Source organism: Chelonoidis abingdonii, chromosome 3, assembly GCF_003597395.2.
Source record: "Chelonoidis abingdonii isolate Lonesome George chromosome 3, CheloAbing_2.0, whole genome shotgun sequence".
NCBI lineage: Eukaryota > Metazoa > Chordata > Testudines > Testudinidae > Chelonoidis > Chelonoidis abingdonii.
The window spans coordinates 197,781,370-197,799,211 of record NC_133771.1 but is presented as its reverse complement, the minus strand read 5'-3'; the positions used below and the strand labels follow the sequence as shown (position 1 = coordinate 197,799,211).

The following is a 17,842-nucleotide window of genomic DNA, read 5'->3' as shown; positions in this document are numbered from 1 at the left end:
TAAGGTGCAACTCCAACGTCACTCAACCTTTCTTCCTAAAGTTATGTCGCACTTCCACACTAGTCAGGACATTTTCCTGCCTGTTTTTTATTCTAAGCCTCATGCCAGTGGCTCTGAGCAGAGTCTGCACTTCCTGGATGTTCAGCCGGCGCTAGCCTTCTGCATCGAATGCACTAAGCCATTCAGGAAGTCAAACCAGTTATCTGTAGTGGTGGCAGACCAGATGAAAGGTCTTCCAGTTTCATCTCAAAGAATATCTTCCTAGATCACGTCCTGCATTCATACGTGCTATGAGCTGGCCAAGGTTCCAGCCCTGGCACTTACAGCACAAGCTTCACTGAGGCGTTCCTGGCCCAGGTCCCAATACAAGAAATTTGCAGGGCAGCAACTTGGTCCTCAGTGCATACGTTCATCTCTCATTATGTCACCATTCAGCATGCCAGAGATGATGCAGCTTTCGGCAGAGCAGTGCTCCTATCAGTGTTTCCATAACTCTGACCCCACCACCTAGGTAAGGCTTGGGAGTCACCTCATTGGAAACGCTGGTCTCTCCCATGAAATCTGTATAATATGGGGCAGGCGTCAGCAACCTTTGGCACCCAGCCCTTCAGGGTAAAGCCACGGACAGGACGGTTTGTTTATCTAAAGTGTCCGCAGGCACGGAGCCCCTCAGCTCCCACTGGCCGCGGTTCACCGTTCCCAGCCAATAGGAACTGTGGGAAGCGGCGACTAGCACGTCCCTCAGGCAGTGCTGCTTCCCGCAGCTCTCATTGGCCCTGAACAGTGAACCATGGCCAGTGGGAGCTGCGGGGTTGTGTGCCTGCGAACGCTTCAGATAAACCTTTACCCTGATGGGCCGGGTGCCAAAGGTTGCTGACCCCTGGTATACGGTAAAAGCACACAAAAGACCAGATTTCATGGTGGGAGACCAGATTTCATGGTCTGTGACATGTTTTTCATGGCAGTGAATTTGTTATGGCCCTATCTATAAAACTGTCTTTAAAGTACATTTTGAGTGTTGCAAACAGCTATTAATCTGATTATTGATATTCCCTTTAAAAACTGAATGTATGTACACTGATCTGCAAATTAGCATCTAATTTAATTCATATCACATCTATTTTGAGTTAGTTTTGGAAATTCTCATCAAGTTATACAGCAGTATATTATTAAATGCATAGAAAACTTACGGCTCTTAATAAGTTTATTAACTAAATTTTTAGATATGTCATGTAATTGCCCAGTTGCTTAATTTAAGCTTAATCTGTTTATAAATTGTCTTCTTAAATCTTCAGGGTAAAGATGATGTTTATGATCGTATGCTTCTAGACTACTTCTTTTCGTACCACCAGTTCATCCATCTATTATGTCGAGTTGCAATCAACTGTGAAAAGTTTACTGAAACTTTAGTTAAGATGAGTAAGTATGGCAGTTAAACAGTAAATCCTACCTAAACAGACTTCCTTAGCCATTGAGATGTTTTGTAGTGGCAATTATGTGAAACTATGTACTTACTTTTTAAAATATAATTCAGTATATTGATAGTCAATTGGATTTAGGCTCCAAAATGCTTAAATACCTTTTGAAAATGAGGTTTAGGCTCCTGAATCAGTTCTGAATTGCAAAGCTGAGCACAGCAATACCTAAATACCTTTACAAACCTAGAAAATCCTCAGCCTTGCTGAGACTGCTAACAAGTGTGCCAATTAGTGCCAACTCTGACAGTTTTTTCTGGGATGTGGACACCTCATCTGTGCAGTAATAGCTGAATTGAGACCACCAATTCATTTTACATAAGCATCAAAGAGCCATCAGAGGGCACCAACTCTGTCACTATAGACCTGGGCCTGATTCTAGTTAGTGAGTTAGAGCCTGACCACACTGTAACTTTTAGCTGAGTTTGTGCTCATCTAATGAAAATGATTTTTACCTACACACATGGCAGCTGTGTTTCACCCCTGCCGCAGGCCTAGAATAGTCTTTCCATAACAATTCCAGGACGCTAATTTTTTTACTGTGCCTGTCTAATGAGTTCAGCAGTCTGTCTTCATCCCAGCTATCTCTGTGTAGGACATCCTAAAGTGAATTGCCACACATATGAGTGGTGCTCTATGTGCGTATCTTCTGGAATAGCTACTCAGATTTTCCCACAATACAATATAGTTAGGCAGCATGATAGGTGTAGATACACAAACATGGTTATGTTGTCAGGAAAGTTTCTTTGTAACTGAGTAAGAGCTATCTTTTTGACTAGTTACAAAATTATGGAGGTAGTGGGGATTGGCTTTTACAGGTAAGAATTCATTAAGCCATTGAGTCACCCACTCATTCTTTGTTCAAGCCATGAACCACACAGCAGAATTACTATTTAGTGTGGGATTTTTCTGCTGAAGTGTTTATTAAGAATGTGTAACCTTTGCTATTGATCAGTGTGTCACCTAGCCAATGTTTCATTAAGTGTATGTAGATAAAGTTGTGGCTTGAGGTGAAGATGAAGCTTAAGAAGTTTCAAATCTGTTGTGCTCATGCTGCTTTGTTTCTCAAAAAATATGAAAACTGATAAATTGTTCCAGCTAAAGAATTAAAAGAAAACAATATTGAGATCAGATGCTACATTTTAGACTCAGCAGGTAAAAATGTAGAACAAAGTCTGTTCTGTAGACTAACTGTACTATAAAAACGATTCTAGATGCTAGACCTTTGTGGTCATATGTAATTGGTTAAGGATATAGTCCTCTGAATTTTTATGGTGCTTCAAAACTATTTATGCCAAAAAATAAATATATCCTACAAAGATCAGTTTTAGGTAGTTCTTTATGTCATCAGTTTTGTTTTCTCTTAACATTTCAGGTGTCCTCGTTGCTTATGAAGGTTTACCACTTCATCTTGCATTGTTTCCCAAACTTTGGACTGAGCTGTGCCAGACTCAGGTAAAATTTAAATGGGTTTGAGAACTAACTGAACAAGAATATTTACAAGATGTGACAATATTTACATGTTTTAAAGCTAGTTACTTTTTAAACAGCAATTCATAAGACTAATTACTAATTCAATTCGGTACACTTTAAATGTATTGGGTGTTGCTAATTTGTTCACCACTTTAACATTTTTAAAATTAAATTTTAACAATTAGTAACTCCTTGTGTTTATATTGTGACATTCATCCTGAAGGATCTTAAAAAAAAAAAAAAAAAGAAGCAGCTAACTGATATGCAGATCATGTATAGCCCTGATCCTGCAAACACTTTTGTATGCTAATAGCTTTGCACACACGCATAAATATTAGTAGGTTTGGAGCTTGTTCTTGTCGATAAGAGATTGCTTCGCCCACCATTGAAATCCAGCCACTTCAGAGCTGTAATATACTCAAATATCACAATGAAGAGTGTGTTCTCTCTCTCTCTCTCTCAAAAGATCAAGAAATCTAATCTGTAAATCTAGAATAGAATTTTTTAATAGCATACAACCATTTCACCCAAGAGTTTAGAATAGGGAGTGAAGAATACCATACCCAGTTGAAAGTGCGGGAGGAATTTGGTAATTAGAATATACTTACCTAAGTTAGAATTTGTCCAGGACACCCATCAGCACTCCTGCACTTATGTGAAAACAACTACAAACTTTTTTCAAATAAAGTTTTAAAAAATTAAATCACCCTAGATTACTTGTCAATTTGCAGGCTTGAAGAGATATATATAACCCAAGTTCTAAAATCATGAAAATATGCAGTTTTTAGTGGAAATGCTGACACACGGGTAACACTACTGACACAATGACTGCATATTCCCACGTGGGGGCTATGGCACCTCTGGCGTTCAGCTGCAGAATTTTTCTAGTGAGCACTATGTTTTGGGGCTGCTTGCTCCTTCCCCTCCCTTGCAAAGGATGCCAGGGGTATAAAAGAGGGAGTGGCCCAACCTGTTGCTTTTTCTTTCAGTGAGCTCAAATCACGCCCAGTGTCCTCAGTGCTGTTCTTGACAGTTTCTTTTTTGATTTTCCCTTTTGGGGCTATTTTCTTTCTAGTCAGATTAATAGTTAGTTAGCACATTCTTTCTTCAGTCCGAAAAATAAAGAAACAGTACAGCAATGCTATAATGCAAACTGCTATCTGTAAGGTGGCATTGGCATTATGTCAAACCTTTTCATGCAACAAAACCCAGCTCTGTTATATCACTCCAATTAATCACAAGTATCCACAAGATACTTTGCTTTTAAAACAGCATTAAAAAAATTGAGAACGCTGCTATCCTGTCCTAACTGTCTCTGACATCAAATCATTCATCCAAAAATGTCTGTATCTAGACTTTGGTCTACAGACAGGTTCCTTAGTATAACTGGTGATACCTTTTCTCCAGGCCTTTGTATGGCCTCCATAAGATTGATTACAAAGGGAAACATACCTTATTGATGCTACTTCACCTAGGCCATTCGAGATGCAGAAGGTAAAGATAACACATGTTCATCACGAGATTCCTTCCTTTGTTACTATCGACAGGGATATTTCCAGATGGAGTAAGATGGTCATCTTGTTCTCAGCCCTTCTATAGAATATGGTCACTGTTGGAAATTAAAGCTTCTACCTTATGGTTCTGGAGTTGAAAACAGTTTGTCTAGTCTGTAAGACTTTCTCCCATTGATCAAGACCAGAGACTCATCTGTCAAAAGTACCAATATCTGTCTTAGGTCTCCACCAGGTATTATATAAAAGGAAAGTCCAGACTAAGCCTGTTCATTACCAAGCCCAATATCCCTTACCTGAAGCTCTACTTTGGGGTCAGACAAAAACCAATGTCACTGGCAAAATCTGTTTCTCAACTGGAATCAGAAATTCCACTACATATTCCCTCTAGTTCCATTGGTTCAGGAGATCTGTCTGCAAATCAGATGAGACTCAGCCAAGATGTTGCAATAACTGTAATAGAATCATGGCAGTTTGGTTCAAGTGTCCTGGGTCTGATGTTAGCACCACTTTCCAGATTGCTAGATCTTTGCGTTTAGGTTGGATTAAGACTCTCCACCTGTTCCTGAATTGTCAAGGGTTGATACCCTGACTTCTAGATTTTTGAACATTCCAGGACGATATTACAAATAGCAGGGGTTGTGATTTCAGCTTCCTTCAGATGCCTGGGACCCTGGGCCTCCCTCACCTTGTAATACCCTAGTTTATTGAAGCATTTCTCCAAGGACCAGTAGGGTTGCTTACTGCTTTGCCTTCATGATTGCACTAAGGAATCTGGATTTCTTTATTGTTGTGCTGTGAGTATTACAGTGTGTGTTGTTCATTTTGGGGCTATTCCCTGTAGCGTATGAATTTTTTTTCAATTGGAATTGGAGTCTTCTTTCTCAAATCTCTCTGGATCTTTGTCAGATTATCATATGTACCACACAGTGTAGAAGAGGAACTTCTCATATCCATAGCTACTTCCTGGACTTCGTTAGATACATACCAAATGGCCAGTTCTCTATAAACAGGAGTCCATATGGGAAGTGTCACATGGTTAGTGTCCTCGATCCCCATTTGGAGTCTTAAATCATCTCCGGTTCCATCTCAGACAGATCACTAACTTGTCTGTTTCCTCAGTTCTCTTTTACACCCTTGTTAAGACTTGTCAGCTGTTCAGTCACCTGCATATATCAAAAGATATCCGTTGAACCCAAAGGCAGCACCTGTTGCTGGCCTTTTTCACAGCATTTCCAGGCTGTTGCTTGTAGCTCTACACGTGTCTCATGACCTCACAGAGGTCTCATGCGGGAGTGGATTGGTGGCCAGCATATTCTCTTGACCTGCCATCTAGAGCTGATGCTCGTTTTGGTAGTTACCACCCTCCTTGTTCACCTAGAATTTCCTAAGAGTTGTACTCTTTGCTAGTCTCCCCGGAGCAGAACTATGCAGAGGCCACTCGAAGAAGAAAGGGGGGTTACTTACAAGTAACTGTTCTTCCAGAATGTAGCCTCTGCAAAGTCACACCTTCTGCCCACCTTCCCCACTTCTTCAGAGTCTCAAGTAATGAATTCCTGAATTAGGGAACAGACTGAAGGGTAGTTGGGGCTACTCCAATCCTCTGGGCGGGGAGATGGAGGAACTAGTGGCTCCAACAGACAATGCTCGATGGTAATATTCCACAGCTCAATGTCAGAGGCACCATATCACACAAACGTGAATATGCAGAGGCCATGCTCTTCAGGAACAACAGTTACTGGTGAATAACCCCTGCTTACTGTAGTTCATGAACATAAAAACTGTTAAGTTACATTTCTATCATTATTCATGGCTAACATCTCCCGAGGTCTGGCTCCTGTCCCCTCTTGCAGCAGATCTCTATCTGTGCCACTGCCGGAGGGTACTTTATACCCACAGAAGAGGGGGCAGTAGTTGCTTTGGAGACCAGGGGAGCTGGATCTCACTAAATACACACAACTCCTGACAAACTTCCATTCTCACATAAAATGAGGTGAATCAAAGAATGCAAATTAATTTCAGAGTGGTAGCCATGTTAGATACCATTAAATTAGGCTTGAATAAAGACTGAGAGTGGATGGATCATTACACAAAGTAAAACTGTTTTCCCGGGCTAATTTTTCCCCCTACTGTTTCTCACACCTTCTTGTCAATGGTTGGAAATGGGCCATCCTGATTATCACTACAAACGTTTTTTTTCTTCTGCTGATAATAGCTCACCTTAATTAATTATCCTTGTTACAGTTGGTATGGCAATACCCATTTTTTCATGTTCTCTGTATATATATATTTTCCTACTGTATCTTCCACTGCATGCATCCGATGAAGTGGGTTTTAGCCCACAAAAGCTTATGCTCAAATAAATTTGTAAGTCTCTAAGGTCCCACAAGTACTCCGCGTTCCTTTTGCAAATTAATTTATTTTTGTCCTTAGTAGTAGTTTATTTTCATTAATGACAGGCAAACATTTTCAGTGTGAATTAATTGGATTAGTGGACCAGTTAGTTATCATGATAATTAATGTTGCAGGCATTATTCCAGATGGTGCATATTCTTTCAGTTACCCTTAATAGATAATTATGTACAGTGCTCTCACTAGCGTCATAATTTCAGTGCTAATTTTGAAGCATTAAATTGCAAAGTATTTTTCTCTCCTCTTTAGTCTGCTGTGTCAAAGAACTGTATTAAACTCCTGTGTGAAGATCCAGTTTTTGCAGAATATATTAAATGTATTCTAATGGATGAAAGAACCTTTCTTAACAACAATATTGTGTACACATTCTTGACGCACTTTCTTCTAAAGGTATGTGGTATTTTAAGTGTTCTTATTTAATGGAAATGCAGTTATTATACATCACATTAGTTTAGGATACTACTTTGCACAATTCAAGTCTTCAGAGCTTTGAAATAAATGTGTTCTGTTACAGGTCCAGGGGCAGGTATTTTCTGAAGCAAACTGTGCCAATTTAATCAATACTCTGGTTACAAATCTGATAAATCAATATCAAAGCCTGGAATCTGATTTCAGCAGCCAGCGAGTTGAAATTTCCAAAGCAAGCTCTACCTTAAATGGGGTAAGACTTTTCAAAGCCATTAAAATAATAAAACCATTTAAAAACAAGTTTCCTTTCTATGGCAGAGTTTCAGTAGATTGTATCCAGTGTGAGGATTTTCCTGAGAGAGTGGACATATTGATTGAAACTATATGCATAGGCAGGGTCCCCTTTGCCAACTAGTCAGAGACAGCTGGAGGTGTCCATCAGGTTGACCCTGGATATGGGGGCTGCTCACCAACGCCATGCTAGAAATCTCTGCTCTGCTAAGGAAATAGGCAAATAGCTCTGGAATGCCATTCTGATCTCTTCAAAATTCTTCTTTTATCAGTCTTTTTTAGCTCTCTGCTACCTACTTTTTCACTTTCTGTTTCCTCTTGTTCTCTTTCTCTGCATCATATGGGTAGACTGCTATCACTCCAGCCCCAGGCACTTCCTTGCTGTGATCTGATAAAAGTCCCTGAGTCCCACCTGTGATTATATGGAAAAAGAGTTTGCCCTCTGCCCTCCACCTAACACCTCTGATTATTTCTCTGAAACAGACATTAGATCATCCCACAGATTTAAAAATGTAGGAAAACGTTAAAGAAGCTTAGGAAGCGCCTGTTCTGTTCTTATTTCTCTTTGCATATTCTGTCAACCAGAAAAGGTAAACTCTCCAAATCTTGTTCCAAGGATTCCAGGGCTGTTTTCCTTGGGCCACATTCTCACAAGAAAACAAATTCTTCTTCAAGTGATTCCACATTTCCATTCCACTGTAGGTATGTGCATGCCTTGTGCACAGATGTCAAAGATTTTTCCCTTAGCCATACCTGTCAGTGCAGTATGAATTCCCTCTGGTACCTCTTACCAATGCACACAGGTATAAAGGCCACACTGACCCCGACACCTTTCAGTTCCTTCTTACTGTGGTTGTTGGAGCTGCGATCTTTGTTTCTTCATATCTTTCCTCCCTCGGTGTATGTAGTACCTGTAATACTAGTTTTAGTCTTATATAGTAATTCTGTAAATAGTATTGTAAACTTATACCTATAAATGTCTTTTAGTGTGGGGTTACCAGTCCCTGATTGGGTACCGGCATTGATACCAAACAGATGCCCCACTCTCCTGGCTTTAAGGCCTGTCATTCATGTAACGTGTCTATGCCAGTGAGTGACCCTCCTTCCAGCTGCCTTAAGTGTCTGAGAGAGGTGCGTGTGAGTGACAAATATCACATTTGTTCATACATCATTCAAAAAAGGATAAGGCTGCCAGACTCAAGTACCTGCTCATGGATTCTGCATTTCATCCGCCATCAGAACCCACCCGCTCTGAGTGGGTACCAAGCATGTCCATGTCTATCAGAAGTGCTCCTGTTCTTACGAAGTCATCAGCCAGATTTGTATTGCCAGTGCCTAAGAAGTGATTGCATTCGTCTCCTAGGGATTCAGTACCAGAATCTTCCAACAGGAAAGTGCCACGTGTTAACAAGAACTCATAGGGTGCCCTAAAAAGTCGCACCCCCAGGAGCAGTCTGTGAGCCAGCGGGGATTGCTTACTTCAGAACCCAGGAAGAGTCCATTTAGACCAATCCCTGAAGCATCAACACACCTCTGGCTCAAGAACCCGTGCAGGCTCAAGAACCCTTTCTGGTGCCGTTGACACCCGAGGCATTTGAGGCAGCCAGGGAATTATTCATCTTGTTCGTACCGGCTTCTCCCATGATTCAAGAGCCTCGCAAGGAACTGACTTTGGAACCACATGCTCCTGTGGTCCCGACTCAAGCCCCAGAGCATCACTTGGTACTGGTCACTTCTATGCTCACAGTTCATCTCTGTAGGATTACATCTAGAGCAGGGGTAGGCAGCCTATGGCACACGTGCCGAAGGCGGCACGCGAGCTGATTTTCAGTGGCACTCACACTGCCCGGGTCCTGGCCACCAGTCCAGGGGGCTCTGCATTTTAATTTAATTTTAAATGAAGTTTCTTAAACATTTTAAAAACCTAATTTACTTTACATACAACAATAGTTTAGTTATATATTATAGACTTATAGAAAGAGACCTAAAAATGTTAAAATGTATTACTGGCACGCGAAACCTTAAATTAGAGTGAATAAATGAAGACTCGTCACACCACTTCTGAAAGGTTGCCGACCCCTGATCTAGAGGCAAGCCAGCGATAATTTCATTGGTTCCCCCTTTTCCAGACTCACAACCCCACTCCCTGATACTGATGAGTTCATCTCCCCTGTGGCTGGAGGAAATGTACTCCTCATTGGACTCAGAAGTCAGATCTATTGTGTCCCAATGTAAGTTTGCCCAACAGCTCCAGTGGGGTGTCTGTCCACCTCAGCATTTTAGGAGTCAGTGGCCTTCTCAGAACTGTGTGCCACCTCCATACTATTGGCCCTTCTGCCTTACAGTTCAGAACTGCCTCAAAGTTCTAGGACACATGGTGGTGTGCACCTGCGTGGTACAGCTACAGACTGCACTTCAAGCATTTGCAGGGTAGGATGGCCTCTATGTACTCAACGGCCCATTGTCATATAGACATGGTGGTTCAGGTACCCCTTCAGTTCTTATCCTTTCTGAACTGGTAGATAAAACCTAGGAATGTTTGCAGAGGAGTTCCCTTTGCCCCTGCACAGCCTATTCTCACCCTAGTTACGGATGCTTTGGATCTAGGTGGGTACCTTAGATCACCTTCAGACTCCGTGCCTTTGGTCTTTCCTCCCTCATCTATACAACATCTTAAAAAAATTTTAATATTCCTTTCTTGTTACATAACTTCCATTCAGAAAAGGCTCACCCGTCTATTGAATATTTAGTAATCAATAAAAAATTCTGTTTCCATTGTTCTAAGTGAAATTGGTTCTACGAGAAGAAGGAGTTATTCCTTTTTCTTTTTCTTTCTCTTCATTTTACTTGTTCTTCATTGATACAAAAAGTCAGCACCATCTAAAAGAGCTCAGTGACATACTTTAATTAACACTGGTCTAGACCCAGTATTAGTGACTTAATCAGTGGGATTTGCTAAAGTTTACGTAACGGAGTAATGTAGACAGGCCAATGTATATTGTGATATCTTACAGTGCCCCCAGCGACAGGCTCTGTTGGGTTTAGGAGCCCACACTTAATGAATGGTCTGGAGACTAAAAGTGGAACAACCTTTTCAGCATTCTCATTCTCACACTGTTCACACAGGAAATCAGTGCACTTGCAAACTCCTCTACTCCTAGAGCTTAGTGGTATGAAATAGCCAGAAGTTGACAGAAACACTCAAGTAATTCTACATTTTGTTAATTCTCCATATTCAGTGCCACTTCTACGGAACACAAAATTTCCAAAACTGTTGCTGGGTTTTCCACGATCAGGTTGGCAACTACAGTATGTTTTATTCGCTATTCAGAACTAGTGTAAAATGCATTGGAATTAAGCATTAAGAAATCCTAACCACGGGGGCTAATTCTGTTGTGTACAACTTAATATTGTCAGCTCTTTCACAGTAGGTCTTTGTCTACATTAATGACATTGCTAATACTAGTGGGAAAGTTTTGGGAAATTTTGATAGTGTAAACAACGTTTAGGAATCTATTCTGTTGGAAGCAGAAAAAGGTTCAGAACATCTGGTATCTGTTTATCTCTACTTATTACACAAATCAACCTGTTTCAATTGTAAATAGTGTGTGTGAGGATTAATGTAAATTCAAAGTTTGAAGTATTTAGTAATCGTGTTTGTTTATGATGTTTCTAGGACCTTCGAGCACTTGCTTTGTTGCTTTCAGTGCACACCCCTAAGCAGCTGAATTCGGCCCTGATTCCAACTTTGCAAGAACTGCTAAACAAATGCAGAGCTTGTCAACAACAGAGGAACTCATTACAAGAGCAAGAAGCCAAAGAAAGAAAAACTAAAGGTGTGCCTTTTATAACTTTGTTGTAATCTTCAACTCCCTCTCCTTTACCTCGCATATCCACGCTATTGCTATATCCTGCCAGTTCTTCCTCCTCATATCTCCAGCTCAATCTGTACCACCAAAATTCTGGTCCATACCATGGAAATCTCCCAGTAAGACTAGAGCAACCACCACCTCTCTGATTTACCTGATTCCTGCCTTGCACCCCTCTGAATAATCCAAAATACTTCTGCTAAAATCATTTTTCTTGCCCACTGCTCTTACTATATCACCCTTGTCACAGGTTCACATTTGCAGCATGAAATTAAAATCTTGTCCTCACTTTCAAAGCTCCTCATACTACTTCTCTTGTTTCATCCCCTACCACTCCCGTCCCTCATACTCTGCTATGCCATCTCCACTGGCCTTGAGACTGTTCTTGTATTTTTCTCCTCTTTCATCCTTATGTCTAAAATAACCTGCTAACTATGGAGCCTACCTCCCCTTTTAAAATATTCTAACACCCACTTCCTTGGACTAGCCTTCTAGTACGGATTCCACTCCGATGCCATAAAACGAAGAGAAAAAAGCACAATCCTAATTTTGACGAATTTGCATACTGCAATGAGATAAAGTAATAGGAACTGACACAGTATGTGTGTGATGCAATAAATAACCTCATGAGGTTATAGTACGTAAATCTCACCTATCGGTTTCCTTTGTGTGATGCTTCTCACTCTCATCTCTCCCTGTTGTCATATGTAAACTAGATTGTAAGCTTCTCAGGTAGGGGACCTGGCTTTTTTTCTGTACACTGTCATCCAAACTAATAATTCTGTATACATAACATTATGCACTATCAATCCAAAACACATGGGATGAAATCCTGGTTGTATAGAAATCAGAAGGCATTTTAGCATTGACCTCCGTGGGACCAGGATTACTTCCTTGAACGAGAACATTACACTTAGTGTGGAGAGGAAAACCTTTTACAAAGCTGAGCATATTAAAGAGAGGTTATGTAATGAAACTTGTTTAAACAAATATTATTTATTTATTGTCATCATTATTATCATGATTTATTATTTGTATTGTGGCAGAGCTTAGGAGCCCTAGTCATGGACCAGGACCCCATGACTCTAGGTGATGTACAAACACAAAATAAAAAGACAGTCCTTGCTGTAAAGATCTTAAGTTACCCACTTAACACTGGAGCTTCAGATTTGCTGATTCCAACCCCTAATGCAACACACAAGAATCTAAGGAAGTGAAATTTGAAGCAGGCAGTTACATTTAATGAATCTCTCCAATCTGATGAGCCTCTGAGGAGATCTCTAGTGAGCGCTGTTTGCCTACATACAGAAGAGTTTTTGAAAGTGAAAAACATGAAATAAAAGACCTCGAGACTTGAATGTAAATATAAAACAAATCTGATAAATGTACTTCACTGCAAATTGTATGTTGGTTTTACAGATGATGAGGGAGCTACTCCTGTAAAAAGAAGACGGGTTAGCAGCGATGAGGAGCATACTGTAGACAGCTGCATCAGTGATATGAAAACTGAACCAAGGGACGCATTGACTCCAACAAGCACTTCCGATAATGAGACAAGAGACTCTTCTATCATTGATCCTGGCACTGAGCAAGATCCTCCTTCCCCTGAAAATAGTTCTGTTAAAGAATACAGAATGGAAGTTCCATCTTCCTTTTCAGAAGACATGATGTTAACTACCAGGTCACAACACACAGAAGAGCAGTCAGGCAATGGTAAATTTGAAGAGTGCAAGGAATTTAAAGATCTGCAGAGTTCCAAGGATCCCAATGCAGTTGAGGATGACTCAGAGTTCCCTTCCACATCAATTTCAGCAGTTTTATCTGACCTAGCAGATCTAAGAGGCTGCGATGGTCAAGCCTTACCATCCCAGGACCCTGAAAATAGTTTATCAATCAGTTGTGGCCATTCCAGAGGACTTTTTAGTCACATGCAGCAGCATGACATTTTAGACATCCTGTGTAGGACCATTGAGTCTACGATTCATGTGGTCACAAGGATATCTAGCAAAGGAAACCAAGCTGCTTCTTGACATTAGATGGAGCATGTCTGCTTTTAAGGTTTTTTGTTTTCTTTTTTTTCCCCCCAAAAAATGCTGTTTGTATAAGTTTTGCTTATTTCTGTTTTGTGCTTCAGTTTGTCCAGTGCTCTCTGCTTGAATGGCAAAATAGATTTATATGCTTAATTCTTGGTCAGGCAGAATTCCAGATTAAAACATTTTTTGCATCTACCGTACTTTTCTTAAAGGGCAATCAGATAATGGATATGTTTTATGTAATTAAGAGTTCACTGTAGTGGCTTTCATTTAATATGGCTGTATGGGAGAACAGGGCCTCCTTGCCCTGTATGATGTAATTTAAACTTATGGCATTTTTACTGTGTATAATATGGTGTCCTCTGTGCCAGTTTTGTACCTTATAATAGAGGCAGATTGCCTCAGATCGCTGTGGTTCTTATTATCAAAATTAAGTTTACTTGTATACTAAACAACCACAAGAAATTTGATTCTGTAAAGAATCCTCTTTAGCTGTGGCCTGGCAGTATATATATGGTGCTTTATTTAACAGAATACCTGTGGAGGAAATAAAGCACACTTGATGTAAAATTAATTGTTTTATTTTTATTGACATGATCAATCGCTATTCTGTGCATTTCATTAAACTGATTGTGATGACTTTTCATTTGTTTACATATGTTGCTTCAGTCTTCAGATTTCTAACCAAAGACAACTTGAGAACTGTGAAATAGATGCAGAATAAGAAACGCTTCTCAAATACATTCTAAGCTGTGTAAATCTCAGTTCTTTCCCATTCATTTTGTCTGCTTTGCATTAACTTTACAATTGGACAGTTAAGTAAAATGATCCTCATTCCAACAATTTAAAAATACAAAGAATCCAACTGAATCTTTTACTACTTTCCTCAATATTGACCTGTCAGCTAGGATGTGAGCTTTTGCTCCATTCTGGCCTTCTCTTCTCCCCATCTTGCCATTTTCAGTCCCTCTTTCTGCTATGCAGTGTTTCCCACAATTCTGATATCAATGGGCTATTCCTCTCCTGTCCAAAGTTTCCATAAACTGCAGCACAGCCTGTGCTAGCCACACCCCCTTTTCCTGCTTGGTGCTAGATCTTCTGTCTCCGTGACAGCATCAAATGGTGGTTTGCTTCGCTCCCCTCCTTTTCTTGTAGATTCATTGTTTTGAGTGGTTAAATTGTTCGTTTTCAAGCCTCACTGTAGCACCTCCCTGCCAAGCTCATCTGCCCACTTTCAAGGCATGACACAGCATCTATGCAAGTACCAGCATCTGGGCAGCATGGTGATCATAGCCACCTGTCACCTCTGCTGCGTGCATCCCACTGAGCTCCTCTGCCCCGTCAGGCCTGGTAGAGCAGCCATGCAAGCACCAGGCAGCCAGCCAGCTGACCCTATTTCTGCAAGGGCCCAGGACCTTTACGCCTCACCCCCCAAGTAACTGCAACTCCACAGCAGGAAAACCCAATCAGGAGAGACAGAGCAGAACCGGGAGAGGCTCTGAGGATAAGGAGGACTTTATCCAGACAACTGGGGTAAGTGCTGCAACAATAAAGAACCATAAAGAAGAGACCCTTTCTGGGCTACTGATCCCCTCCCACAAGTCGGAAGGTGGGTCCTAGAATCCCTGGGGAGAGAAGCAGGGCTCCTACACAGCTCCCCTTCCTTGGACTGTGAATCGGGGGATTCTCATGGTACAATAGGGTAAGTACCGCAAACCCCAGAGACTCTGGGTCCCAAAAAAGCAAAAGGCTGTCTCCACGTTAACAGAGGTATTTGAGAATTCCACTCGCCATGAAACCGCACCTTCGTGCGATTACAAAGGGGTAAGTGAGAAATCCTTCCCATTTTCAGAATGATCGTGATTTCCTGATCAAAGCTCCAAGTGGTACTGGATCGCACATACAGCACTTACTTGGGTGCTAGCCAGCCTGGGGTAACAGGCAGGCAGCCTTTCAGGCTCACAGGGACAGCTAACAAGACATTTTCACATTGTATATATATGTCAGTACCCCTCCTCTGGCGTGTGGTCCCCAGACCAGGATGAATAATATACTAAGTCCCCCGTGTAAATGGTCAGGGGAAGAAGTATCACACATACAAAACAAACAAAAACCCACACCAGCAACAACCTACAAGACTTTTCAAAGACAGGATATCAGTCAGTGGCCTGCAAGGAACTTATTTAATGTCAATACATTATCTCTCCTTGTGAGCATTATTGTGATGCATGTTTTCCATTGCTGCTTCTTTTGAGGTTATCATATGATCCAAATGAGGACACCTGATTAAACCACATTATGGTTTGGGAGTCTAAGATTGGCGCAGCAGTATCTTCACCAGTGAAAGACAAGGTCATACCTTCAAAAGGGGACTTCTTTCCAAAAGACCCAACAATGATGACTGTATCACTGCACTGAATATTCTTCATAGTGATATTAGTATAATATAATATCATAATTATGATGTATTTTATGTAAGATAAGCATGTGAGGTGTCATTGGAAAGGTTATGGTTTGCTCAATATGATTATCCTATCTGTATGCATGAATCATTTTTGTATCCAGAGTTATGAATATTGATTATGTATCTATTTCACATGTAGCTATGACTAGGCATATCACCAGGGAAAAATTGCTCAGTCTAGATGCTCTGGCTGGGAAGGAAGCCATTAGGAAGAAACAAGAGGCCTTAGAAAAAGCTTATCTCTCACCTGGTGAGCCTTTCTGTGGCTCCAGACAGCCAGTGGGGAGTGGCTGCTGTTTCTCTTCAGGGACATGTGACCAGGTCACCTGGTGCTGGACTCCATCTTGGGATGTCAGTATTTTTCCACTAACTGGCGTGGGAACCAAGCTTTGAAACAAAGGCTTCCTACCATATGCAGAAGCTATATAAGGTAGGGGAGTGACATCAGCTGAGTTCTTCACTGGCTCCCCACCCAAGAAGACTCCTGGAAACACCTGAGGAACAAAGACTGAACTAGAGGAAGTGCTGGACCCAGGCGAAAGGGATTTTTAGCCTGTGAATGGAACACCTGGGGATTCCAAGCTTTAAGCAAGTGCAGTTTGCCCTTAAGAATCTGCAGCCTGCTTGTATCATCACTTAGAGTGAGAATCTGCTATTAAATCTATTTAGCATATTAAGCTTAGTTTACATTTTTTGTTTATTTGCTAGGTAATCTGTTTTGATCTCTTTGCTATCACTTATAATCACTTAAATCTATCTTTTGTAGCTAATAAACTTATTTTTGGTCTATCTAAACCCATGTGTGGGAATCATAACTCAGGGCAAAAGGCTATAGCATATTCCTTTCCACATTGAGGGAGGGGACAAATTTTATGAGCTTACGCTGTACAGTTCCCTGTACAGTGCAAGATGTTATAATTTTGGGTTTACATTCCAGAGGAGGTGCGTCCCTGAGGAGTTGAGAGGTTGCCTTAGCTGAAGCCTGCCCATGCAGGAGCTGGTCAGAGAGCCTGCATGCATGTAATTGCAGCTGGATGTGTTCCTAACTATATAGGCTGGTGAAAGTGAAGGCTAGAAAGGGCCTTGCAGCTTGTCAGTATAGTGTAAAAGGGACCCCAGGTTGGCTAGTGGGTTAGGGGGCTCAGTGGTACCCCAGTTTCAGGTGGCACCTGAGGGTGGGGGACCAATAATGACACAGCACACTGAGGCTATCGCTGTTCAGACCAAAGTTTTTTCATATATTTAAAAAGGAAACCCTACTTCATGGTAAACAAGCAGCTCATTTTCTAGGGGTATAATCCTTGCTTGGAGTGAGACAATTTGGATTCTGCCTTGGTCAAACCCTTGATATGATTTGTGATGCGCAGTGGATGCTAACTTAATGTGGAAAAGAGCTTTCAGCCTAGCACTGTACCACTCCATATCAGCGCTAAGTAGTGTACTGTTAATAGTATCCTTGGGCATGTTGGCAAAACTCCCAGGTATCCAGAGTTCTCAGAGCAATCAGACTGGCCAGACTAACAGACTGATCTTCCTTAAGTAGGATCTACCACCGGTGCTGAACGCTCTAACCATCCATTCCATTGAGAGTCTGACTTTCTTCATTCTGCCCATGGCCACAGTACCCAACTGAACACTAATGGCACACCCTGAATATCAGAAAAGCACTTATATCAAACATATAGAACAAGCAAGGAATTCAGCTTTCTGTTCATTTCCTTTCATCCTGCAATGCCAAGGGCTTAAGAATGGCCAAGCTATCCCTTACTAGATGAAGCATAAGAATAGCCACACTGGGTCAGACCAAAGGTCCATCTAGTCCAGTATCCTGTCTTTTGACAGTGGCCAGTGCCAGGTGGCCCAGAGGGAAAGAACAGAACAGATAATCATGAAGTGATCCATCCCC

General features: G+C 41.3%; 1 protein-coding gene across 4 annotated transcripts in view; it reads left to right on the top strand.

The window, feature by feature from the left end:
• The window catches only part of USP34 (ubiquitin specific peptidase 34), a 299,367-nt gene extending 285,251 nt beyond the window's left edge, over positions 1-14,116 (top strand). For all 4 annotated transcript variants that reach the window (XM_075064435.1, XM_075064436.1, XM_075064434.1 and 1 more), the window contains 6 exons: positions 1,296-1,419; positions 2,851-2,930; positions 7,121-7,261; positions 7,386-7,532; positions 11,247-11,406; positions 12,859-14,116. In XM_075064435.1, the coding sequence (XP_074920536.1) occupies positions 1,296-1,419; positions 2,851-2,930; positions 7,121-7,261; positions 7,386-7,532; positions 11,247-11,406; positions 12,859-13,469 (1,263 nt within the window). In that variant the 3' untranslated portion in view covers positions 13,470-14,116. The remainder of the gene's footprint in view (positions 1-1,295; positions 1,420-2,850; positions 2,931-7,120; positions 7,262-7,385; positions 7,533-11,246; positions 11,407-12,858) is intronic.
• The last annotated feature ends 3,726 nt before the right edge of the window (positions 14,117-17,842 follow it).